The sequence below is a fragment of the Nycticebus coucang genome, chromosome 23, assembly GCF_027406575.1.
Source record: "Nycticebus coucang isolate mNycCou1 chromosome 23, mNycCou1.pri, whole genome shotgun sequence".
NCBI lineage: Eukaryota > Metazoa > Chordata > Mammalia > Primates > Lorisidae > Nycticebus > Nycticebus coucang.
Window position 1 is genome coordinate 31550614 of NC_069802.1, and position 26098 is coordinate 31576711.

A 26098-nucleotide genomic window follows, 5' to 3' on the forward strand; every position below is an offset into this window, starting at 1 on the left:
GAGACTCATCCTAGCACTTAAACTACTAGTGGTTCACCACGATCCTTAAGTATGATACAAAATCTTTAATATTGTTTACACAAAGCCATACATGATGTAGCCCTTAAGCTTTCCTAGATTCACCTCTTACTTCTAACCCTCAAATCTCAGTCATACGGACATGAAGTTCTACAACACAACAGGCACACACCCTTTAATTTCCGGGCCATCACACTTGTCATTACATCTGTTTACAATACCCTTAATAATTCATTGAGGAGAGGGAGCACAGAGTGCATTAAAGCACAAAATCTAGAGCCACTGGCTGGGTTTGAATACTGCCTCTACCAATTATTATTTGTGTGACTTTGGGTAACTTACACATCCTTTATAAAATGAAGATGATAACAGTACCAACTTCATAGGGTTATTGTGAGAATTTACAATTGTGAAGCAATTAATGCAGTGACTACCACAGGAAAAGCATGCCATACTCTTAGAGCAGCAGTCCCCAACATTTTTGGCATTAGGGACTGGTTTAACAGAAGGGACTGGGAAAAGAGGGGGCAGGGGTTCATTTGGGATGATTCAAGTGCATTCTACCTCCACCTCAGATCATCAGGAATTAGAATCTCAGAAGGAGCCCGGAAGTTAGATCTCTCACATACACAGTTTACAGCTGGCTTCACATTCCTATGAGAATCTAATGCCACCACTTGTCTGATAGGAGGCGGAACTCAGGCAGTGACAGGAGCAGGGGGAGTGGCTACACATGCAGAGCCTTGCTTACTCCAGCCGTGTGGCCAGGTTCCTCGTAGGCCATGGACTGTGTATGGCCCAGGCTTGGGGACCATAGTGTTAGATTATATTGTTACTTTTATTCAAATCTCAGGTTAAAACATTTCTTCCTTCAAGGAAGCAAACAGTATTCTAACTGGTTTAGATGGCTCTATAAAACCTCTATACTTCTCTGACCACAGCATCTATTATGTTATGCTGTAATTATACTACAATAGGATTATAGCCCTCAAACTGACAAACACATAAATGGTCAATGTCAGTCAAATTAAAGTAATGTTTAATTATAATAGATCACCTTTGCTGATTTTGTAATTTCTCTAATTTGCACCTGTAGCCTGTCATTTTTTCAGGTTTATATTTTTGGTTTTTCCTTTAAATTTACTCCTCAAATTTAATAGTCTGTAACAATCCATAGACATTGTCAAACAAATAAGGTACCAGCTTATGAACATAAAGTTCATGCAAGTTCATTGGAAAGGTTAGGTATTAGAGTGGGGATGGCTAGAGAGGTTAAAGACAAAATATAACTCAAGGACATTACCTAATCCCAACATAGTGAACTCTCTCATTTAGCACTCTCTATGAGATTACTCTAATCAGCACTTCCTAAACCAAAATGTTCACTACAAAAGTTCCTAAAAGACTAAATTAAAATTAATATCAAATACATTAATACCATTCTATCTTCACACATTACTTATAAGACAGAATGGTTATTAATACCATTAATTAAAAATTACTTCATAAGAAATACAGTACAACCTCCATAATCAACCACTTCACTACACTAACCACCTCCTTAATTTGACCTAATTTTCATAGTCTGGACATGCACTACACGTACGGATCAGTACAGCAGGCCTACTTCCTTACGTTGACCACCTCCACATGCTGACCAGTTTGTTACAATCCCTTGGGCAGTCAATTTACGGGGGTTCTATTGTAATCCATTTAAGAGACTATCAAATAACTAAGTTTGAAAAAAAAATTGCTGAAAAGCTTTAAATGTTACTAGATATTAGTATTTCACTAAAAAAAAAAAAAATCTGCTTAGCTTTTTCTAAAAACATAAGAGTAATTAAGCTTTAAAATATACACTTGATGGTATAGCTATCATAGAAATTCTTTTCCTAGCAATAAAAAGGTCAAGGGTCTTCCACAAATAAGGGAAAGACACATGCATTTTTCTTTTATAAAGTATTCAAGACACACACAAAAAAACTCAAAATTCATAAGTAAACCACTGGAAGCTAGTTTCCCTAGCAAGAAAAAGACTTCAGTTTCTAGAGAATACCATAGCCAGCGAGCAAGTAAAATCCTAGCTTTAATAATTAAAGGTAGATAAGGCATTTTAAAGTCCAAAAATAGAAAGAGAACAAGAAAGAAAAATTTTTTTCATATTATTACTTTTATAAATCTCTCCAAAGTGAATATATTCTTATAGTTTTGTGAGTTAAAAAAAATAAGGTTTAGTTGAGATGATCAATATCAGAGATTTAGTATGAAAAAAGTTACGCTTACCTTCTCTATGTGGACCTCTTTAATTTCAAGTTGTTCCATCTCTTTTAATAGGTTTATTTTGGCATCTTCTAATACTTTTATTTCTTCTTTTAATTCTGATGCCCGGTTAAAATCCTGTATGGTAATGCAATTTTCCAAAGCTTCTTTTGCTTCAATAAGTTTAACTTTTATTTCGGCCATCTAAGAAAAGATATAAATTGTTTCAACACTACACAAAAACTATTAATATGAAAATCTGTATCAAATTCAAGAGTATTATTTAGTAACAATGACCCAGAATTTAAACACTCAGTCATACACAAAGTTGTAATTTTCCAAAAACAGATTTGTAAATCTTTTAGACTCACATAATCTGGTAACATTTTAGATACTCTTATAGTTTAACAATTTAATAATAATTTGACTTTGTGAGAACAATTTCAAAACTGTTCAGCAAATGATACAATAGACTTGTACCATTCCATACACTTAACCATTTCCTTAAGTTAGAAGAGACTTACCCTGAGTTCTTTCTTCCTCATATCAGCTGGATCATTAACACCAACAGTAACAATGGGAGCCCGAATCTCTGAGATAATTTCCGTAACCTGGTAAGTAAAGTTATAATTTAGAGTACATGCTTTAATATACTTCTACATCAATAAATAATTATCAAAATGCTATGTAAAGCTCCAAGTTATTATTGAAAAACAGAGGAAAAAATACAGATAAAAATAGTACACATTTTTTCTGCTAGAAAATTTTAGGGAAAAAAAAAAAACCAAGAAATACATCTGTCCATAAAATATGAAATAATTTGAAAGAAAGGTAAATAAGCACATTAGTATAGATGTTGAAAATAAATTATCCCTCATGTTTGAAAAATGAATTATGGTGCCTAGAAGTGATACCATAAACTAAAATTCTCTGACTAAAATCCTTAACTCCTCCCTACTTTTGTTCTATGAGAATTAAATACAGAGAAATGGAATATCCTTTTATTCTTCCATTTATGTACACAATGCATAAATAATGACAGCGTAAAGAAGGATTTTTCCTTTCAGACTACTGGACATTGGAATTGACTGATCGGGAAAAACTGCCTCCCAAATAACAGGTATGTAAGCAGACGGTGAATAATCACTAAGTAGGAATGTTGTCTAAGAAACGTGTGGATATGTATGCACAAGGAGAGGTTGAAAGAGATGTCCTCTGAAATTAACCTGCAACCCAAATGATTGATCCTTATGAGAAGAATAACACAGATTTATCCTTTCTGGCTACCCAGGAAAAAAAAAAAAAATTTTGGAAATAATATTATTATGATAACATTTGTCTCTGTGTTTACCAAGCACTTTGTGAACACTATCTTATTGAACAAGGGAAAGTGGGTTTCATTACTATTCTTACTTTATTGAGAAGAAGGCTAAATAATTTGCCCAAAGTCACAAAGCTAAAAGGTGCCAGAGGGGACTTGAACCTGAGTCTGTATGACTTGAGCAAGCTCTCTAATACTCTAGTGCCCTCATTGAAAACCTCATCCCACTTGTCACTTCCTTCCAAACCTGATCCATTTGACCCTGATTCAATACAACAATAGGTATACTAAGAGAAAGAGAATATTTTAAAAATTATTGTGTATGTGAAACAGAGAGATTAGGTTTTAAGAAATTAAAAAACGTGATAGAAACAAAACTAAAAACAAAGACAAAATTCTAAAGAGAAAACAAAATAATTTTCAACGTCATTGACAAAACCTCTTATCAACAATGAAGAAAATTACTTACAATTTCTATTCTCTTATTATCATCTACAATGATATGGAGTAATCTCTCAATAAGAAAAGAAACCAGAGATATCGGGGTTGTGGGCAGGGTAAGAATCTCTTGTAAAATAGCCAGCAGTTTCTTCCTGTAACCAAAAAGGACTATTTTAATTTAAATATGATTATGACAAAACACATTTTCTCTAACATTTTACCTACTCCTTATTTTTTTTCATTTTATCTACTCTTTGGAGTTTACATTTGTCTTAGTTCTTTCATTTATGTTTATCATTATAGATATAAAAAAATACGTACAGACTGCAAAAAAATAACTTTTCCAAACCACCCTACAATTTAGTAAATCAACATGATAAAATGGCAAAAAACAAGTGAATCAAACATTTTAGATAATGCTACACAGCCCTCTCTAATAAACATTAGTACAAATTTTTAATTAAAAAATTGCAATTTTATAGATTTATTCTGAAGAAACTGACCTAAAGACATATGTGCTTAATATATATATACATATAAATAATACTATATAGAGAGGTGTAAAAGGAAAAGAGAACTTCTTATGGCACTTTAGAAAGCTAGGGCAAATGTAATCATATTGTAACAAGACTTATTTCAACATGGGAAGTTACCTTCCTCCTTCTTCACTGGCATCCAAAGATTTGATCATCAGTATCAACTGCTGACCTATGAACTCCTTTGTCATCAAATTTCCAATATAGGAGAAATCACCTCTGTGTTCTTCATTAACAACTGGAATACTCTGGATATAACTAAAATAAGCAGAATTAATAAAGTAGAATCTGTTAAGAAACATGAGACCAGAGTTGATTCTCACCAGTAAATTAAAAAAGATTCATTTTCAGTTCCTATTAGTCCAAATACACAAATGTTTATGCCATGAAATACTAATTTGGAATACAAAGTAAATTCTATCCTATTATTGGGAACTTATTGACAAATTAAAAGAATTTGAATAATGTATTTTCCTTAATGATTCAAATTTTTTAGGGGAAATTTTCAAAAGGTTCCTATTTGTGTCTCTGAGGTTGATAACTAATTATTTCAATGTCTCTAGCACATAGATGTTCCCAACTTATGATGGTTAATGTATGATTTTTCTCATACACAGGGAATCCAGACTAATAATTCATATTATATGGAAGCATTTTTTTAAAAAAGGAATCAAAAGTATAAAGTTAGAAATGTATACTTTAGTATCAATATATATATACTCTTGGCCCGGCAATACCACCATACCATAGAATGATAAATATGTTGTTAATACTGTAATAGATTTATATGCCCTAACACATAATGATCTCAGGTATCAACAGTCGAAAAAAAAACAAAAAGAACATATTACATTTTTAAAGAAACCTATGTATGTGTTTGAAAAAGTATATGTAAGTGCAGAGAGAGAGGTTTGAGCATAAGCCCTAGTTGAGTTGTAAACTCTAAGTATCAATGAGACTGAGGAAGTAGGAGATAAAAGGGAGAATTACACCATTTAATTCTATGTACTTCTGTATTTGAACTTTTCCAAGAATGCATTCATGTTTTACTAATTTTAAAGTGGGTACATTTCGAAACTATTAAGTAATAAGTACAATTCTGATGGATGTGTTACTTAGTTCAATGTAAGCATTGTGTATTGAAGCAGTACCCTGAACCCCATAAATGCATCCATGTACAAAGTTATGATTTAATAAAATAATAAAGAAAGAAAAAAACAACCCCCCCAAAAAAAAAATAATAATAAATAATTTTAAAGTGAAATTGGTAGTTGAGGAAATGACCCTAAACATAGTACTTTACTCTTTCAGTGTGCTGACCAGCAGAGGATATATTTTGGAAAGACTTAACACACACATTTATTCCTGCATGTCCTAAAGGAGGGTTAATTCTGTTATGTCCTAAAAGAGGGTTAACTTATTCTCTGTCAGGTGTGAACTTTGAGGAAGGGGACTGGGAGGCTGACGTGCAGCAACACAAGCACAGTCCAAACCAAAAGAAAAAAATTTACCTCTGTAAATACTCTGCATATACTACAGGCTCTGGCAAAATCTGCTCCAAAAATTCTTCTCCTTCATCTCCTTTTGATTTCAAATATTCACAAAGAACACACCAATACAGAGCAATTTCGGGAGTTAATGTTTCCAGTGGGATCAACGTCCTTCATTTAAAAAAAGCGAATAAAAGAAAGCATGATCTTTATATCCAGTTAAAAAATTGAATTGAACACAAAAATAGGAATGAGAAGATTTGCTTTATCACCTCCACTCTTTTAATTGCATAGTTATTAATCTGCCCACAACTAAAAATGAAAAAATTTAGTGAACACAGATACACACACAAAAATAAACAAACACAAAGAATTCAATAAGCAAACATACACTAGGGATACATGTTGAATTTTCTCATGGTAGGCTAATACAAAAATCAAAGTAATAAAATGATGGGGGAAAAAAACACAGCTGAAGTAGATAGTGTATGGTAAAGTAATGACTTTTTATAACAGAGAAAAAAAGAAGATATTTATCAGAGTAAAGCAAACAAAAGAGGGGTAGACAAAAGGTACTAAACAGAGGTTATGAGCAGGAAAACTAATATTAATTACAGAAGCTCTACGATATTGTAGTTCAAGTAATGAATCTGTTATGCACCTGCCATCATTGTTTTTACAGATTCCCACCAGGTCATTGAGAGGAGTCATAGAAAACAGGGCATTGAGAACAGAGACTGCCACTTCAGAAGAATTCTCCACATCCAAACGATGAAGCAACTCTAAGATACTTCCCTCAGAGAAACGGAGCCAGCCTTGGAGAAGATGCCTCTGCATACCGTCTCTTACAGCATCTGTGGAGGCATGTGAAACGTAAGGCTCCCTCTAGCTTCCATTTCCTATGCTTCATTTTAATTAACATAATGTCAATATTTACGATACCATTAAGTTGATTAAAGGCAGAACAAAGTATACTGAAGAAACAAAATACAATGATATTGCAATAGTCACTGTGATGGTTATTTCCAAATAAAGATGGAAAAGTTTCAGCACCAATACCCAAACACTATCAAAACCTACAAAATAATCCTCGCTGTCCTTCTTCCCTGGGTTTAATGGGCTCCAGAGGTTAACTCAAAATATACAGAGGGTGCCAAAATAATGCATACACATTTTAAGAAAGGAAAAAACTATTAAAACTGTAACATGTATACATATTCAATATATACCGATAACATTTGTTATCTTGTATGTTGTATCTAGCATCTCTTGTAATTATAGAAGTCAAACCCGACTTTAGTATAACAACTTTAATACACTTTCTTCCTTTCTTAAAATTTGTATACTTTTTTTGGCACCCTTTGTATAATACTTATTATTTCACTTGTGGCCTGACATCATTTATTATACATGGTAGCTATTTGTAGTAGTACATCATACAAGCATCTACCACCGAACAAACCTTATTCTTAGCTTTTAAGGACTTTGTCCCTTGACAATGTTTTTAAACTCATTAGTTTTCTCACAATAAAGCCATCTCGACCTTCTCATGGGAATTGGAAATTTTAAAAATATCATTCCTGTAAGTAGATTCTCTAGTTTAACAGACAGGAAAAAGAAATTTAGAAAAACTATACTGGTCTGACCATGCTTAATTTTTATTCGATACACAGAATACATTCATGTCAAAGTATACACAGAGGGAATATTTTTTTTAAAGGAAGAGAGAGGTCAAAGAAAGATATCTTGTCCTTCTTCTGACATGAATTAGCTCTGTAGACTTAAGCATAGTTCCTCTCTCTATAAAACACAGGAAGGTTGAAAGAAATAAGCTTGTTCCTTCAAAATACCAAGATCTTTAAATATAGAAAATGTTTTTTATATAATACGCCAAAATAAATTTCACCAGGTTTATGGGAATGACTGGCTTACTTGACCTAATTTATGACACGTATTTCTTAAACCTTATTAACCTCAAAATCTACTTAAGTGTTATGTATAAAGATATATACCTTACCTGATCTGTCATTAAGGCCTTGTTGAAGGAGCATTACTCTTTGAGCAATCGACAGAGCTCTCATATGAAACTTTTCAGCTAAAACCTTTAAAAGATAATAAAAACATGGTCATTAAATTCAACAATTTACAGATTACATAACTAGCAATGTTACCAACATAGGAAAATACCCAGAATCTCCAGAGAAAATTAATTGTCTGGTAACATTTAACACAGTAAGATTCTACATAAGTTACCTGTATTCTCCATTAAAAAGAAAAAAATCTCAACTGGAGAAATTATCATGCAGCAAGTATTTTCAAAACTACATGAAGAAATTGACTTCTTGTGCTTTGTAACTAAGGAGTGGTGAGGGGGTTGAGGTGCTCTCACTGAATGGGCACAGGGTGGGGGTGTTTGGCACACCCTTTATGTGTGGGACATAACCACAAGAGGGACTCTACCTAATAACATCAAATATTTTAACCTGGTTGTTTGTACCCTCACATTAACCTGAAATAAATTTACTTTTCAAAATAAATAAAATACCATGTTAAAAAAAAAAAGGATATGCCTATACGACATTCTAGACTGACTTACCTGATAAGCCAGCTTTCTGACAGCCTCTTTCACATCCCTGGTGCGCCCCACAATTTTTGGCAAAGTCTTTGCTGATGGTGCAATACAAGATAACACTGCTCGCCTAACTTCTGGGTTTGAATCATTTTCAATCAAAGCAGCATATGCTAAAAATCAAGAAATATATTTTAGTACTAAAGAAATTAATTAGCTATAGTTATAAAATAGCCCACAGTTTGACATTTTGAAACGGCTTCAAAATGATAAAGATACCATTTTTTACACAATGAAATTTTAGCTGTAGGTTTTCTTTTCACCAATTTCCCTTCTAAGGACAGAATGAGAATTTAGTGAATGGACTGAACCTAAAAGCTAAAACTGAAAACAAATACCCCTAAATGTCAAGGAAAAGCCATCATTAAGATTATATCTTTGCTATTTCTCAATTTTTAGGAGAAAATTTAATACGGCAGGCAGTTAAGAGCCATGGTTTTGGGTTTTTAACAAGTCCTAAAAAGGACTGTTACTCATTGAAACAGAACCCATTTCTTGTATTTAAATATCTTCATTTATCTGCTCTTCTTCCATCATCCCAAGCCTTGTTATAAAAAACATGTTGACTATCAAGTATCTGGGTTTTACACGTGTATGACTTAACACCAAAAGTCTTTGACAACCGCAAGTTATCAAAAGTGATTATAAAACCAGTAATAAAAGACTGGTACAGAGACCAGCGCCCATAGTTGCAGCTACTCAGGACGCTGAGGCACCTGTATAAGAATACAGGTAACTTATGTAGAATCTTACTGTGTTAAATGTTACCAGACAATTAATTTTCTCTGGAGATTCTGGGTATTTTCCTATGTTGGTAACATTGCTAGTTATGTAATCTGTAAATTGTTGAATTTAATGACCATGTTTTTATTATCTTTTAAAGGTTTTAGCTGAAACCTACAGCTAAAATTTCATTGTGTAAAAAATGAGGCATAAAGAGTATTTGACCCAGGAGTTCTAGCCTAGCCTAGGCAACATAACAAGATTTTGTCTCTTAAAAAAATTACAAACTGGGGCGGTGCCTGTGGCTCAGTCAGTAAGGCGCCGGCTCCATGTACCGAGGGTGGCGGGTTCAAACCCGGCCCCGGCCGAACTGCAACAAAAAAATAGCTGGGTGTTGTGGCGGGCGCCTGTAGTCCCAGCTACTCGGGAGGCTGAGGCAGGAGAATCGCCTAAGCCCAGGAGTTGGAGGTTGCTGTGAGCTGTGATACCACGGCACTCTACCGAGGGCCATAAAGTGAAACTCTGTCTCTACAAAAAAAATAAATAAATAACAAACTGGTAAGAAGAACAAAGAGAACAAGAAACAGAGGGTGCCCAAGCTATCCCTAGGCATATATGAAAAAGTGAAACAGGACTATCTTTATGACCTGCAGATAGGGGAAGATTACTAGATTATGACTAGAAGAAGGGGAAGATTACTTAAGAGACAGAAAGTATAAATCATAATGGCAAAGATTTTTATTTTTGATGTTAGGATTTCTGTCCAACAAAAAATACCCACAAAAAGAGTAGGACAATGAGCCACCCAAAGTAGAAAGGGATCTATAACTAATATAACCCAAGGAATTCTTTTGGAAATATATAAAGAACTCTAATAAATCAATTAAAAAAACTGATTTTTAGTCAAAAATCCAATAGAAAAATGGGCAAAATACATAACATATATAATTGTGGAAACATAATTGGCTGCTAGTAACAATGACACAAACCATATATACTAACAGCTTTTAAAAATATGATAATATCAAAGTCTAGAGAGGATATAGAATAAGTACTTATGAACTGTTATTGAGAATATTAACTGGTACATTGTTTTGTGCACATTTGCATTTTAGCTAATAAAGCTGAACCTCTACTAGACATCCTAAGAAATCCACCTCAAGAAAAACTCCTTAACCTTCTTAGGCCAGAAGCTATGTCTAAGAAAGTTCATGAGACGCTGTTTTTAAGAGCAAAATAATTGGAAACAATTACAGGGTCCACTGACTTTAGAAATAAACTGTCACATCCATACAACAGAACACTAAAACATAGTTAAAAAACTAAATATATCAGCAAGGATGTATGTTAGAAATAATTTTGAGGGAAAAACACAGAAAAATGAAGTATGATTCACAAAATGGTAGGAAAACTTAACATCAAACTTTCACTCTTCACAGATGATATGATTGTATATCTGGAAAACTCTAGGGATTCTACTACAAAACTTTTAGAAGTGATCATGGAATACAGCAATGTCTCAGGCTACAAAATCAACACCCATAAATCTGTATCCTTTATATATACCAACAATAACCAAGCCGAAAAAACAGTCAAGGACTCTATTCCTTTCACAGTAGTGCCAAAGAAGATGAAATATTTGGGAGTATACCTAACAAAGGATGTGAATGATCTCTACAGAGAGAACTATGAAACTTTAAGAAAAGAAATGGCTGAAGATGTTAACAAATGGAAAAATATACCATGCTCATGGCTGGGAAGAATCAACATTGTTAAAATGTCTATACTACCCAAAGCAATATATAATTTTAATGCAATTCCTATTAGAGCTCCATTGTCATATTTTAACCATCTTGAAAAAATAATACTTCATTTTATATGGAATCAGAAAAAACCTCGAATAGCCACAACATTACTCAGCAATAAAAACAAAGCAGGAGGAATCACGCTACCAGACCTGAGACTGTACTATAAACCCATAGTGATCAAAACAGCATGGTACTGGCACAAAAGCAGAGAAGTAGATGTCTGGAACAGAATAGAGAACCAAGAGATGAATCCAGCTACTTACCGTTAATTTGATCTTTGACAAGCCAATTAAAAACATTCAGTGGGGAAAAGATTCCCTATTGAACAAATGGTGCTGGATAAACTGGCTGGCAACCTGTAGAAGATTGAAACTGGACCCACACCTTTCACCATTAACTAAGATAGACTCTCACTGGATAAAAGATTTAAACTTAAGACATGAAACTATAAAAATACTTGAAGAAAGTGCAGGGAAAACTCTTGAAGGAATCGGCCTGGGTGAATATTTTATCAGGAGGACTCCCCAGGCAATTGAAGCAGTATCAAAAATACACTACTGGGACCTGATCAAACTAAAAAGCTTCTGCACAGCCAAGAACATAGTGAGTAAAGCAAGCAGACAGCCCTCAGGATGGGAGAAAATATTTGCAGGTTATACCTCCGATAAAGGTCTAATAACCAGAATCCACAGAGAACTCAAACGTATTAGCAAGAAAAGAACAAGTGATCCCATCTCAGGATGGGCAAGGGACTTGAAGAGAAACTTCTCTAAAGAAGACAGACACACAATCTACAAACACATGAAAAAAAGCTCATCATCCTTAATCATCAGAGAAATGCAAATCAAAACTACTCTGAGATATCACCTAACCCCAGTAAGAGTAGCCCACATAACAAAATCCCAAAACCAGAGATGTTGGCATGGATGTGGAGAAAAGGGCACACTTCTACACTGCTGGTGGGACTGCACACTAATATGTTCCTTCTGGAAGGATGTTTGGAGAATACTTAAGAGACCTAAAAATAGACCTGCCATTCGATCCTATAATTCCTTTACTAGGTTTATACCCAGAAGACCAAAAATCACAATATAACAAAAACATCTGTACCAGAATGTTTATTGCAGCCCAATTCATAATTGCTAAGTCATGGAAGAAGCCCAAGTGCCCATTGACCCACGAATGGACTAGCAAATTATGGTACATGTATACCATGGAATATTATGCAGCCTTAAAGAAAGATGGAGACTTTACCTCTTTCGTGTTTACATGGATGGAGCTGAAACATATTCTTCTTAGCAAAGTATCTCAGGAATGGAAGAAAAATTATCCAATGTACTCAGCCCTACTATGAAGCTAATTTATAGCTTTCACATGAAGGCTATAACCCAACTATAGCACAAGACTATGGGGAAAGGGCCAAGGAAAGGGAAGGGAGGGGGGAGGTTAGGGTGGAGGGAGGGTAGTAGATGCCACACCTATGGTGCATCTTAGAATGGGTACAGGCAAAACTTACTAAATGCAGAATACAAATGTCTACATACAATAACTAAGAAAATGCCATGAAGGCTACAACGAACAGTTCGATGAGAATATTTCAGATTGTAAATGAAACCAGCACATTGTACCCCTTGATTGCACTAATGTACACAGCTATGATTTAACAATTAAAATAAATAAAAAGATGGATTAAAAAAAAAGAGAGGCATGTTAAGTAAATATTAATACCTGATTTAATTAAATTTAAAGAAACTAACCTAAATTTCAGGGTAATAGTTACTTTTGTGGGAGAAGGATGCAACTGGAGTGGGATACAATCAGGTTTCAAAGATATTAATGATGTTCTTTTGTTTAAGTTGGGTAGTTACTACTTGATTTATTATTTGAATCATATATTCATTACCTATACTATTGCATAGTTCGTTATAAAAATGCAACTACTGATAATTTAACAAAATCAACAAAACTGAAAAAAGATTTAGGGAACTACACATACCATTAACCACTGGGCATTCATCATCCTTGGGATTCTGAAGTCGTGAAAGTGCCAGAACGGCCTGTATTCTCACATTTGGAATCTTATCTTTCAATCTAATAAGCATGGCTTCATTGATTTTATCAAACATATCGTCATCAATCTGGGCATTTTCTGGCATACTTCCCAAAAGCTTGTTTATGAGCTGGCACACTCTAAATCTCACTGCATTGCTGTTTGCTTCATGAGACTAAAACAAAAACAAATCAAAATCCATTCATGGTTATTAATACATACTATTCTTAAATAATGAAATGAATACTATTTGAACTCTGTATGTTCAGAATTCAAAAAGTTAGAACAGTAATTCATTACCTGAAGAGATGCTGTAATATTACTTGGTTCCTAAGTAATACCAAATATGTAATTTATACAACTTCAAAATAAGCAGTCTGAAAGAAGTATTTGCTAAGTTACAAGACTATATTCCTCAATGCAGGAAATTTTAAGATACGTAGAGGACTCATCTAATACAAACATGAGAACTGGTTTAAAGAGGTCATTAAAAATTTAATGCTGTAGTTAGAAGACTCATTCATAGACATGTTCTCAAATACCAGATATTTTGCTGTCTAAAACATCCAAAATCCTATGGCTCTTTTAATAATGGCAAGATTCTGCAGCCCCAAAGTGCTAGTTTTTATAGTACCTTTAAAAGAAAAGTAAACAAGCAATTTAAAATGCCACCATCTTTCTCTTCCTCATCATCTTCCAGATCTGACTGGTGAAACGAAGCAACAAACTTTGCTGCAAATTCTATTACTCTCTCCACAGCTGGTTCACGTTTATAGACCACCATAGCATATTTAAGATAATGAATGAACTCCTCATGAAAAACTGTTTTATCATCCACCTGAAAGACAAAAGAAACCCTTCATAAATTTCACTAATAAAAATCCTTTATTTCAGGCGGCGCCTGTGGCTCAAAGGAGTAGAGCGCTGGCCCCATATGCCGGAGGTGGCAGGTTCAAACCCAGCCCCGGCCAAAAAAAAAAAAAAAAAATCCTTTATTTCCAACATTACCGTAAGACTGCTAAAAGTGCTAGTCATAACTCACATTAAATCTTTACTTAGTAAACTTTCAATTGCCAAGCCAATAAAGGGAAATGCATTTGCATGAACTTCTATCCCGGCTATAAAGTGCTTCTCGCTAAGCACACAGCTTGAATTTTGACAGTGAAAAGATTCCTTTGATTTTTTTCCCCCAATACCATGCATTCTCAATATGCTTTAGTATCAGTTTTGTAAAAATATGGTTTTTCATGAATTCAAAAGCAACACTGGCTTTTTTATATTTATATTTAAGCCTTCCTACCACAGAGCAATTTCTTTTGTATACAACGTTCTGATCGTATCCTAAATTTTTCTTGGACCTCAAGATCATGTATCTTCCCCAAATTCATTGCCATTCTTCTCACGGCTCCACTCGAAAGAATAGACAGTCGTGACATAAATAAGAAGGGCCAGTCCTAATGATTAATTTGGTATTTTGTTATTCGATCAATTTAACCGTGGGACGAGGTTAGAATAATTTGACCGTTTGCTGTGAGTGGTGACCGAGGGGCGACAACCAGCGATCCCCCACATCCACTCGGAGGCCCAGTACTTGGTTCCTGGTCGCCTCGGTGCTTGTTAATGTTTCCGCCTCAATTCACAGACAAGGATTAGCGGTCCGCGCAGCCCCGGTACCCAGGCGCAAAAGCAAAGACCGGACCCGTGTGGACCGCGCCCAGGTTTCGAGGTCTTTCTGATCTGGGCCTTGGCGACCTCGGCCACGCCGCCTGACCTCTCCCGAACCTCAGGTCCCTCTTTAGTGGTCGCGAAGGGCACTGGAGTCTCCTGCGGAAGGCTGAGCCCTGCGGGCCGCACTTACCGCGCGGTAGGTGCGGGTCAGCGCCACCACCAGCTTGGCCTGGTTCTGGTGCGGCTGCTGCGCCAGCTGAAAGGCCTCCTTAACCGACAGCAGCTTCTTTCCCGCTCCCATGGCGCGCCTAGACAATACCAGGACAAGTCCTGCCCGCGATTGCCTGCTGCAGGCAACACCACTCAAATGCCCAGGTTTCCGCAGAGAGCCCGGGAACACTAGCTAGCCGGCCTCCGCCAGGCCTGGGCGTGGTTACCGCCAGAGAGTTCAAATAACTCCCGCAGGAGAAGGAACTCCCGCGAGACTGCCCTGTGAGGGTCGGAAGAAGAGGGCGGGAAAAGATGGGTCCGCCCACCCCCGAGCCGCAGGGTCTGCACGCATGCGCGCAGGGTCTGTCTCGCCGTTTTCGGAGAAGGACTTGTCTTCCCAAGCAGAAAGGCAGTAGGTTTGGCCGGAAGTGACGTAGCTGGGAGAGTGGGCGGAGGAGCTGCGGTGAGACCGTCGGCGCGGAATTGGTGGCGCTAGGCGTGCGGCTGGGCGCGAGGTAAGAATGGACGAAAAGGCCCTCCTTCATAGGTGAGAAAAGCAAATCTGCTGAGGGGAGCAGCCTCCGCTCCGGCCGAAGGGGCGCGGGGTCCCCAGAGGAGTGGTTCGTTTCGGAAGACTTTGAGGAAGAACAGGTGGAGCGTTCCGAGGACTGGGCCTCGCGGCCGGGGCCACCGAGAAGGGAGACAGTGCCGGCTCCGCTGAGGAGGGCGTTCCGCGGCCTGTTCGGGGCCTTAGTTCCCGGCGGCGAAGGGAGACGCGGTCTTTAATTTGGCTGCCCTTGGGTCCACCTGTGCCAGCTGCTCGGACCTAGTTTACACACGTGCAGGACGGTGGATAAACAAGAGCAGGAACTGGGTCTTTTAAACTTTTTTTTTTTTTTTAAGTGAAAATAAATCAGATGGTCCCGGCGCGGTGGCTCACGCTTGTCATTCCAGCTTTTGGGAGGCCGAGGCTGGTGGATGGCCTGAGCTCACAGGTTCGAGACCAGCCTGCGCCAGAGCGAGACCCGGTCTTTAAAAATAGCCGGGCGTTGTGGCGGACGCCTGTAGTCCAGCTACTCGGGAGGCCGAGGCGAGAGAATCGCTTGAGCCCCAGAGTTGGAGGTTGCTGTGAGCTGTGACACCACGACACTCTACCGAGGGGGACATAGTGAGACAACTCTGCTTCCAAAAGAAAAAGAAAGGAAATCAGACAAAAACGAAGACACATGTATTGGGGCCCTCGATGTAGTCACATAAAATGACTGTAAAAGATCAGAATATGCCACCCTAAAACATATTTTACTCCTTATGCGTATTTTGAGGTGGTTATGCTGGGAAACTGCAGGCACAAGAGTAGCTCTGAAAATCTGTCCTTTTACATCTTTAGGGAAAATCTTTGTAGTAAATGTCTGCGTTGGGGAGAGGATTGCTTTGAGATGATTTTTGTTACCAGAGACACTGTCTGCATAACAAGCTTTATTCGGCATTTATTTTCTCCCTCAACTTTTGTGGCCATAGCCCCCTACCACCACAATCCCAAAGCTCCAAAATCCGAACTCCTATTGCTTCTGTGGCTGAGGACGCTGTGTACATCCATCATCTGTCCCTTGTGAGGTTCCCCTACATATGTAGTTAAATATGGTTTTTTTCTGTTTTTCTGTCTCACATCAACTCAATATGTAGCCCAAAGAACCTAGGATGGTGGAGGGAAGCCTTTTTCTCTCCCCTACACCTCAGTACCCGCTGCCATCTGAAGCAATAGGATATTTCTAAAGCCACCTGTATACCTTTCTCCTTTTGAATTACCTTCTCTCCGAAGAAGTAATGGATTTCCAGAATTTACTATTAACCTTTACCACACAAATTTTTATATATTAACAATGTGAATGAAGGTATATTATACTCTTGCATGTTTTAATCATGCGATTGTATGTGCAACTTCCTTTTTCAATCAATGGCATTATTGAGCTTTATTCATATCGACATGTTAATAATAGTAGCTTGCACTCTATTGACCCTTACCCTGTGCCTGACACTCTTCTAGCACTTTGCTTCATTTAATCCTTACAAACAACTCATGTAATTTACCTTCAGTGTACTTTTAAAATGAGGAAATTAAGGTATAGACAGCTTGCTATTAATACAATCCATTGTATGAGTATTTTTTTTTTTTTTTAAGAGACAGTCTCACTTTGTTGCCCTCGGTAGTGTGGCGTCACAGCTCACAGCAACCTGAGCCTCAGCCTCCTGAGTAGCTGGGACCACAGGTGCCCACCACAACTCCTGGCTAGTTTTTGGTTGCAGTTGTCATTGTTGTTTGGCAGTCCTGGGCTGGATTCGAACCTGACATCTCTGGTGTATGTGGCTGGCAACTTAGCTGCTTGAGCCACAGGTGCCGACCCAGGACATTAATTTTTAATTGTATCTATCCAAAATATTGTAACATGTGATCAGTATTAATTATTAAGAGATACTTTTTTTTCTTACCAGTTTCCAAGTTGGGTATTATTTTGCACTAACCACATTGCAGTTGCTGTGTAGGCACATGTGGCTATTGATGACAGTGTATCAGACAGCATACAAAATTAGACTATTAAGTTCTCCAACTCATCGTAGAAAAAATGTTCTGGGGCAGCGCCTGTGGCTCAGTGAGTAGGGTGCCGACCCCATATGCGAGGGTAGCAGGTTCAAATCCAGCCCCGGCTAAACTGCAACAAAAAAATAGCCGGGCGTTGTGGCCGGCGCCTGTAGTCCCAGCTGCTCAGGAGGCTGAGGCAAGAGAATTGTGTAAGCACAAGAGTTAGAGGTTGCTGTGAGCCATGTGACGCCATGGCACTCTACCCGAGGGCAGTACAGTGAGACTCTGTCTCTACAAAAAAAAAAAAGAAAAGAAAAAAAGAAAAAATGTTTTGAAGGGTGGACTAGGTGCTATCATTGATGTATAGCTTACCTAGGGGAGAACTTGGAAGGTAACCATAATGATATTCAGCAATGAAGTATGTATCACTTTTTCTAGGATGAGTTCCCAAACTTAATTGTTTGGCCTTGTAGAACTGTACTATACTTGGAGAACCTCTTCATATATGGTTTATTTTTAATGTAAAATCGGCTAAAGTAAGAATTAGAACAAACCAATATTTGGTGGCATTCTTCTTATTTTGTGGCTTTTCATTGCCCACCTTTTTTTATGCTTTGGGAATGTGCTACTTTTATTGTTTTGTGAAGTTGCTAATAATATTTCTTCATTGTATTTTATTTGGCTGTCACACCACCAGAGACTTCATTGTTATTTTGTCAGTTACTGAATGATGAAGCATCTGGCCACCAGAGGTCAGCCTAACTGTATTTTGATTATCTTTTTACTTCATAATCTGAAAAAATTCTAAAAATGATAAGAGTAAATTTAAATATCATGGTCTCATTGCTATAAAACTACATGTTTTCTGACTTGCTTTTCGTGCTATGGAAAAGAAGAACAAATGCAAGTATGGGAATAAATCTTTTCCTGTCCTTGGTAAATTTAGTTGAAGAAATAGCAGAAACTAAAGAATAAGTATTGTAAGGCTATTTCGTTCTGAAATACTACGAAGTACTGAATATATAGCCAAGGATCCTGTAACTCATCTATTAAAAAATGCATTGTGAGAATATCCTTTGACAACCCCTGTGGATAAATAAGAACTTCAATGGAGACTTAGTCCAAAGATACCATATTACAAAAGATAAGTTGAACATTATCCACACTCAGTTCTCCCCCCATCACCCTCCCTGTCCCAGTTTACTCTGCCTATCTGAATGGAATATCTAATCATTGGGAAGGAAAAAGACTCTACCCCTTCACTACCCAGCCATTAGATTAACCATGTAGAAAGCAAGAAGTTGGCTACCCAATAACCTTTCTGAGAATACTCTCCTTTGACATTCATTTCTAAAGAGCCGAATTATACTGAGTATCAACTGCACAAAGGAAAATGCCAGGAATCTGAATTTCTTCCTCAGTTTTTATAGAGGTTCGCCTGTATATGACCCCCTTAACGGCTTCTTATTTTTTCTAGGGGAGTGCCGTTTGAAACCTAGCCTATACTACTGCAAACCTGTTATGATGCCTGCAATTATAGTATAAACATACCATGAATTCCCATCAGGCTGTCTCTGGATTAATAAACCCTATCTATATACAGGCCTTTGAAATATTTGAAAATGGTTTGTTGTGGAGGATCATTTACAATTGCGTGGAGCAGCTGTTCAGATGTAGTGGAAATTCGTGTGGTGGTAGGGACACTCCAGCAATTAAACTCCCCAAGGGATAGTCAAGGAAATAGATAAAATATATAATATATAAATATTTCATGTACATATACAGTTATATATGCTAAATCCATAAAACAGTGGCACAAAGATCAAAGAAGTGTTTTGCTCCGATGGCTAGCGTTTATGAAAAAGTCTGGACAGCTCTTCAGACTTAGGAGCTATCTTTATGCCAGCTGTTAGCATCAGTCCACCTTTGGACTGAAGGAACTACAATAGCTGGCAGTAACCATCAGGTACTTCTGTCCAGCTTATTCAAAGAAAAACCTTCATGATTGTATCTCCGTCAGTTTTAAACAATAGCTAATGGCTACATATTTGAGTCTGATAATTTTTTGCTGTCTGCCAAGCTCTTTCAATTAATAGCAGCAGTGAGATTATATACTGTAAGAGTTTTGGAAGTGAGACCAAGAACATGAAAAAGATAAGGAAACCACAATGATCAGACACTTGCTAGCTTCCAACCTCCCATGAGCTGGAAGAGCTGACCCGCTTTTCTCAATGAGATGTGGAAAACGAATGCCTGATTTAAAATAATAAGGTAGCCCACAGCAACACCTGTGTTGCTTCTAAACGATTGGAGTCAGAAACGTTAACAGTTTAGGGTTAAATCATAAAATAGTTAAGTAGAATTGGGCAGTTTATTTGGGAAGACATAAATGACTGATACGTGATATGAAAATTCCTGGGATCGGGCGGCGCCTGTGGCTCAGTGAGTAGGGCGCCGGCCCCATATACCGAGGGTGGCAGGTTCAAACCTGGCCCTGGCCAAACTGCAACCAAAAAAAAAATAGCCAGGTGTTGTGGCTGGCGCCTGTAGTCCCAGCTACTCGGGAAGCTGAGGCAAGAGAATCGCTTAAGCCCAGGAGTTGGAGGTTGCTGTGAGCTGTGTGAGGCCACGGCACTCTACCAAGGACCATAAAGTGAGACTCTGTTCTCTACAAAAAAAAAAAAAAAAAGAAAATTCCTGGGATCGTTATGCAATAGAAGATTCAGGGTCAAGGTCAGACTGACAAGATTAAAACTGAGTTCCTAACATACACACAAACCAAGTTGGTGTATCAAGTTAGATTCAAACAAACATGATGGAAGAATCTTAAAATGAATGTTGCAGTAAGGGGCTTGTAGTATATTCTTATTTGGGGTAAATTTTTATGTTAACTGCTAAGCCCATGGCAATTACCTTTCTATCTGTAGTATTGATACAGGGTTCCCCTGTTCAGGGCTAGACAGAGACCCCATTTTCTAGGCCTGAGAAAACAGGACACCAGCAGGATTTCATCCATAGGGCCCCCCCTCTTGGAATGGAAAGCATACATCCTGCTGTTTTGCTTAGGTGGGGAACTTTGGGGACCTTATTCATTTGCTAATATATTCCTTCGCTAATCAACTTGGATGGGATTTTCTTTTTGTTGCCTTTCTTAGAGTGCTGTAGTGCCATAGCTCACAGCAACCTCAAAATCTTGGGCTCAAGCAATTCTTTTGCCTCAGCCTCCTGAGTAGCTGGGACTACAGGCACCCACCACAATGCCAGGCTATTTTGAGAGACCTGGTCTCACTCTAGCTCAGGATGGTCTCGAACCTCTGAACTCAGGCAATCAACCCTTCTTTGCCTTCCGGAGTGCTAGAATTAGAGGCGTGACCCACTGTGCCTGACCCTCCGGATGTTTTTTTGTCTGCTAGCTCCTGCAGCTCCTGGACAAGTGTGACCTGTTCCCAGGCCTCACCCTTTCTCACAAGGTTACATATGAATCCCTACACAAAAGACCTACATGGTCTTTCCATTTGGGAATTTTTGCCACTGCCAGAGGCTTTGTTGCCTTTCTGTATCCTCTGTAAATTAAACTTTTCCTGTAGCTTACTGGTGTGGTCTGAGGTTTCATTCTTGAATCTCCAAGAAAAGAAAAAATACTGGTAACAGCATGAGCTGTGAAACTCCAAAAATAAAAAACTACTGTTTTACAGCATATTAATTAAACAGTGGTCCAGTAGAGGGCAACTTTTGGGAGGTACTCAGAAGTGGAACAGTCCAGAGGCATGGCTATCTTCCGCCAAAAAAAAGCCCTAGATTGGCTTTATAGTTGCACCCCCAAATAACTAGAATGGCAAAGAACCCAAATTCCTAAATTAATTGAAAGTTACCATTGATATTGGCCACAGCCAATGCCTTCCAGGAAGACTGATTACAAAGTGTTTGCCCTTGTCTACTTTTTTAATAGTGAAGTACTTTCCCAGTGGTTTTAAAGCTTTGGTCCAGAGCCCAGTTTTTCTTTAAACCTAGCTTTTTGATGTTGGTTATGTTCTATGTAGGACACATTTCTTTAAGTGTGTTGGGTTGCCATTTAGCAAGTAGAAAGATAGGACCCCAATCAACGTAAATTTGAATTTCAGATACGCAATGAAATATGGGAAATACACTACCCAAAAGTTACCGGAATTTCAAATTTAACTTCCTGAATTTAGCTTCCTTATTTTACTGCCAACCCTATAAATGTATTAGTAGCATTGATTAAGCTTGGGTTGTAGTCATATAGTTCTTCCTGGGGAACAGTCTGGCTCTTTCCATAATGCTTTATTTTTTTACTTCTAAATAACTGAGTAAGGGAGGCTTACACATAGTTGACATGAGGTTAGTACTAAGTGGGGGAAAGGAGGTCCATTTGAAGCAGATACAAGATTTTTTATGAAAGACACATGTTATTTAGCTAAAATAACCATATAACTATTACAACATTTCCATTACATAATTTTCAAAATGGTGTCTCAATAATAGAACGGATTGGTTTATTTTTGTTTCTGTATACTTTGAGTAGTTATTTACTCTACTATGAAGGGAAAGATTAAGTGTATTCCTTTTTTTTTGTTTGTTTACTTGGTAGGTAGTACAGGTCTGGCAGCCATTCTTCGTCACAGAAAATGTCTACCAAATTAGGAGCACCTGTCTTTGCCTTCCAGCACCCAGAAGCTCAAGGATTTGAAGGCATAAGTTACCCTGAAAGGTGAGGGTATGAAGCAAAGTGGAAAACGGGAATTATTTGAAGGTTTGTTTTTGCCCTCTCTTTCTAACCAGGCAACTTACCTCTGTACCAATCTACCAGTCTTTCTAGCAAAAGATTGAAGCTTATTCTCTGCAGAAATTAAACCAAATAGATTTAGGACTGGGGGGCCGGTAGTGGTGGTAGTGGTGTGTTATACTGAAGACAGAAGAGTTGAGAGAATGTCGTTATTCTGAACATTATGAGCCTCCAGTCAGCTTTCTCTACCCAGCTATAAAATCTGACAACCAGGCTTGTACCCAACCCCTGCCCACCTTATGCAAATGACGAACAAGGAAAAAAATAGTTTGACACTATTGCAGTGAACTCAGAGCCTGTAAGCACTGCTCATTCACATATGGCTTTCAATCACTTAAAATTACTGTACACTGATAAGCAAGTTTCACTAGACGTTTAAGGAAACCTTCAATATGAAAGATGAATATAAAATTCCCCAAAGAAGATACGATGTTCTAAGAAATGTAGGAGCATATATTGCATCCATTAAGAATAAGATACTATAAAAAATGAACAATCAGAAAATAAAGAGTTACTAGAAAAATAAGAAAACCAAAATTAAACATTTAGCAGACGTGTTGGAAAATAAGCTGAAGAAAATTCAAAAAATAAAACAAAAAGGCAGAGATGAAAAGTAGGCAAGGACAAAAGAATATCCGATCAGAACAAGTAGTCACATCCAGTAAATAAGAGTTCCAAAATGAGAGAACAGAGAAAGGAGGTGAAGAAAGAGAAAAAAAAGGGACATTTCCAGAAAACATAGGACATTAATCTTCTAAATTTAAAGGATCCACTGGCCAGCAAAACACATCATTACGATATTTCAAGATGCCAGGATTATGGAAAATCCTAAAAGCATCTAAAGAGGCTAGGGAAAATAAGTTACTTAAAAAGGATGTGTTTGCAAAGTGGTGTTTAGACTACTTAGTAACAACGCTGAATGCTGGAAGACTTAACAGCAAACGTTTAAATTTAAAAGGAGAAATGATTTCCAACCTACAATTTTGTACCCAAACAATCCAATCAAGTATGGAACTAACAGTCTAAAAATTTTATCTCACTATTTATCTTTTCTTAGGCGGCCACTGCAGAAGGTGCCTCATCAAAACAAGGGAACAATTTAAGAAGGCATGAGATTCTGAAACCATAAGATGTCACAATGGAAAGCAGTGAAGGACAGTCGTTAAGTGTCTACTGTGTCAAGTAAGTAGTATAGTGCTTCCAGGAATTTGATCTGTAGGGAAACATGGAACAAAGTTTGACTACTATGGAAAACGAAGAAAGAAGCAAGACCAATTTTGTAACTGTAGGGAAAAAGAGAAGTAGTATAAGCACATAGGAAACTAACTTAATGGTAAAATGAGAATAAAATTCCCCCACATAAGCATTTTGAATATGTGCACTCTCTCAAGAATAAATCTGCGGCCAGGTGCGGTGACTCATGCCTGTAATACTGGTACTCCAGGAGACTGAGATGGGCAGATCTCTTACAAGTTCGAGACCAGCCTGAGCAAGAGTGAGACCCTTGTCTCTAAAAATAGCTCAGCATTGTGGCAGGCGCCTGTAGTCCCAGCTACTCAGGAGGCTGAGGCAAGAGGATTACTTGAGCCCAGGAATTTGAAGTTGCTGTGAGCTATGATACCACAGCACTCTACCCAGGGTGACAGAGGGAGACTCAAAAAAAAGAATAAATCTGAAATTTTATTTCTTAAAAAGTAATTATGTTACAATTTAGTAATCAGATGTTAGAAATTTGACATTAAAAATATAGTAAAATTATATTGTCAGTTTTAAGATTGGTCCTTCGGGCATCATACTCCAATTGCCATAGATGCTCACCTTTATTAAGATGTGCTCTGAAGAAGATATTTGCAGGAAAAAAGAAAGTTTTTCAATTTATTTTGTAAAAGGAACTTTGTCCTTTGCTTAGGCGAATTGCAATAATTTTTTATTTACAGAAATGATGCATAGTCTGTAACAGGAATTTCAACAAGTTTTTTGTTTACATTTGTGGAATTAAAGGTTGAGTATCCCTATCCAAAAATTTGAAATTTAAAATGCTCCAAAATCCAAAACTTTTTGAGCACAGACATGTGCCACAAGTGGAACATTCCACAACTGACCTCATGTAATAGGTTGTAGTCAAGACACAGATGCACGGCACACAGTTTATTAAAAATAGTTTATTTGGCTATGCATATAAAGTGTATGTGAAACAAATGAATTCTGTATTTAGACGTAGGTCCCATCCCCCCAATAGCTCATTATGTATGTGCAGATATGCCAAAATCTGGAAAAATTCAAAATCCAAAACACTTCCTGGTCTCAGTCTTTTTAAGATAAGGAATACTCAGCTCGGTGCCTGTAGCTCAGCGGCTAGGGCACTGGCCACATTCACTGGGGCTGGTGGGTTTGAACCCAACCCGGGCCTACCAAACAATGACAACTACAACAAAGCCTGTAGTACCAGCTACTTGGGAGGCTGAGGCAAGAGAATCACTTAAGCCTAAGAGTTTGAGGTTGCTGTGAGCTGTGATGCTATAGCACTCTACTGAGGGCAACGTAGTGAGACTCTATCTCAAAAAAAAGATATGGGATACTCAACTTGTATCTATTTTTTTTTTAATAGATACAAGTTTGAAATTTCATATTACTTTTCATCTTCCATACTGTTTTTGCTGTCAAGATTTGGTTTCATCCAGTGGTTGATCCATAATATATTCCTACATAATATTTTAGATTTCTTTTCTATAACTTATGGTTGAGAGTTTTTTCTATGCTTTACTTGTATATATAATCTCAGATAAATTTTGATTTAATTACAAGTGATTTGTGGGCTATTATGTTGCCTTTCTGTCGTATGTATTAAGTAAGTAATGTCAGGCCAATTTGTCTACCTCCTTTTTTCTAAGTGATAACATATACACAGTAAAATATATAACATGCAGTAATTGTCAGTGTACTTGTTTTTTGAGACAGCCTTATTCTGTCACCCTAGATAAATTGCCATGGCCTCATAGCTCACAGCAACCTCAGACTCTTGAGTTTGATCAATCCTCTTGCCTCAGCCTCTGGAGTAGCCAGGACTGTGTGCCACTGTGCCCAGATATTTTTTTCCATTTTTTAGTAGAGATGGAGTCTCACTCTTGCTTAGTCTGCTCTGGAACTCCCGAGCTCAAGCAGTCCACCTGACTCAGCCTCCCAGAGTGCTAGGATTACAAGTATGAGCCAGGGCAACTGGCTTTGTAAATATACTTCTTGATGATCTTTTACATATGTTTACATTCATATCAAGGTCATATTAAGATATATACATTCAGATCAAAGTACTAAAAATTTCTGATTGCCTAGTCCTTTCATCACAGTTTATACCTCCTCCAGAAATAACTACTGTTTTATAAAGATCAGTTAAGTTTTGCATGTTCTCAAACTTCATGTAAATGGGATGATACAGTGTGTATTGTTTTATGCTTGATTCTTTCATCATAGTACTTTTTTTTTTATTGCTGTAAACTATTCCATCATATGAGTATACCTTAATTCATTTATTCTTTCACCTGTTGACATCTGAGTTCTTTCCAACT

The 26098-nt window shown here is 37.4% G+C and overlaps 1 protein-coding gene and 1 long non-coding RNA gene across 2 annotated transcripts in view; one reads left to right on the top strand and one right to left on the bottom strand.

Annotated features, from left to right (window-relative positions):
* NCAPG (non-SMC condensin I complex subunit G) overlaps positions 1-15329 on the bottom strand; it is a 31028-nt gene extending 15699 nt beyond the window's left edge. The window contains exons 1-11 of the mRNA XM_053577567.1: positions 15134-15329; positions 13910-14113; positions 13222-13450; positions 8662-8807; positions 8083-8167; positions 6727-6919; positions 6087-6236; positions 4693-4833; positions 4068-4191; positions 2802-2888; positions 2302-2481 (exon numbers count right to left, since the gene is read on the bottom strand). Coding sequence (XP_053433542.1) covers positions 2302-2481; positions 2802-2888; positions 4068-4191; positions 4693-4833; positions 6087-6236; positions 6727-6919; positions 8083-8167; positions 8662-8807; positions 13222-13450; positions 13910-14113; positions 15134-15244 — 1650 coding nt within the window. The 5' untranslated portion in view covers positions 15245-15329. The remainder of the gene's footprint in view (positions 1-2301; positions 2482-2801; positions 2889-4067; positions 4192-4692; positions 4834-6086; positions 6237-6726; positions 6920-8082; positions 8168-8661; positions 8808-13221; positions 13451-13909; positions 14114-15133) is intronic.
* Positions 15330-15549: 220 nt separating this feature from the next.
* Positions 15550-26098, top strand: LOC128576101 (uncharacterized). Its single transcript, XR_008377240.1, has 3 exons — positions 15550-15668; positions 22341-22460; positions 23593-26098. It is a non-coding gene; the product is annotated as an uncharacterized LOC128576101 (long non-coding RNA).